Source organism: Trypanosoma theileri (genome assembly GCF_002087225.1).
Source record: "Trypanosoma theileri isolate Edinburgh chromosome Unknown TM35_Tth_229_V1, whole genome shotgun sequence".
NCBI lineage: Eukaryota > Euglenozoa > Kinetoplastea > Trypanosomatida > Trypanosomatidae > Trypanosoma > Trypanosoma theileri.
In genome coordinates, this window is record NW_021640071.1 from 1347 (window position 1) to 2062 (window position 716).

At 44.6% G+C, this 716-nt stretch overlaps 1 protein-coding gene across 1 annotated transcript; it reads left to right on the top strand.

The window, feature by feature from the left end:
* Positions 1–388: 388 nt before the first annotated feature.
* On the top strand, positions 389–715 carry TM35_002291000 (uncharacterized protein; the record flags this gene model as incomplete). Its single annotated transcript, XM_029032045.1, has 1 exon — positions 389–715. A coding segment is annotated over one exon (327 nt), but the record flags the coding sequence as incomplete, so codon positions are not given.
* Between the last annotated feature and the right edge of the window lies 1 nt (position 716).

The window sequence follows — 716 nt, forward strand, 5'->3', positions numbered from 1 at the left end:
GCAGTGGTTCACTTCATTCTGTTTGTGTTGTTTCTGTAACAATAGTGCTGCACCAATTGTCGTCAGACCCCACGGTGTTGTTGTTGTTGTTGCAGTAAAAACACTGCTAATGCTGTGCTCTGCTTTTTGTGTTGTTTTCTTGTGTGCTAGTGAGCGTGTATTGTGGTGTGTGTTGATCTCTGTGCTGCAGGCCTGTGTTGTGTGAGTGGTTTACTGTTGTGTTCCCCTCATTGGGTTGTGTTTGATTGCTGTTGTGATGTGTATTCTCTCTCTCTTTCTGTGTTGCTGCTGTGCCCTCCGTCTGCCTTGTGTGTTAAATGTGCGTCTCTTTTCTCCTTTTCCTCTTCTTTCTTGTTACCACAGACCCAAGCAACCCACAGTGATAATCATGACAACGATGTTTATCCAACTGCGCCGTGTGGTGTACCTGTTGGTACTTCTGCAATTCTGTACTTGTGTGGCCCATGGAGATGATAAAGTTCCGTCAGTTCCCAAGGAAAGTGAGGTTAAAATTGTGGAACAACGGTTAAAGGCGTCAGTAAATAAGGCCTATGAATTACTTGTGGAAGGAAATAGTTGTTTGTCTGTGTGGAAGGATGAGGTGGAGTTATGCAAGAAAAGTACTGGAGTCGTTAAAACTGCTGCCGAGAAAACCAAAGGTCCTGTTAAGAAAATTGGGGAGGGTAGGCCATTATCTGAGAAAGGAGATGAGCCCA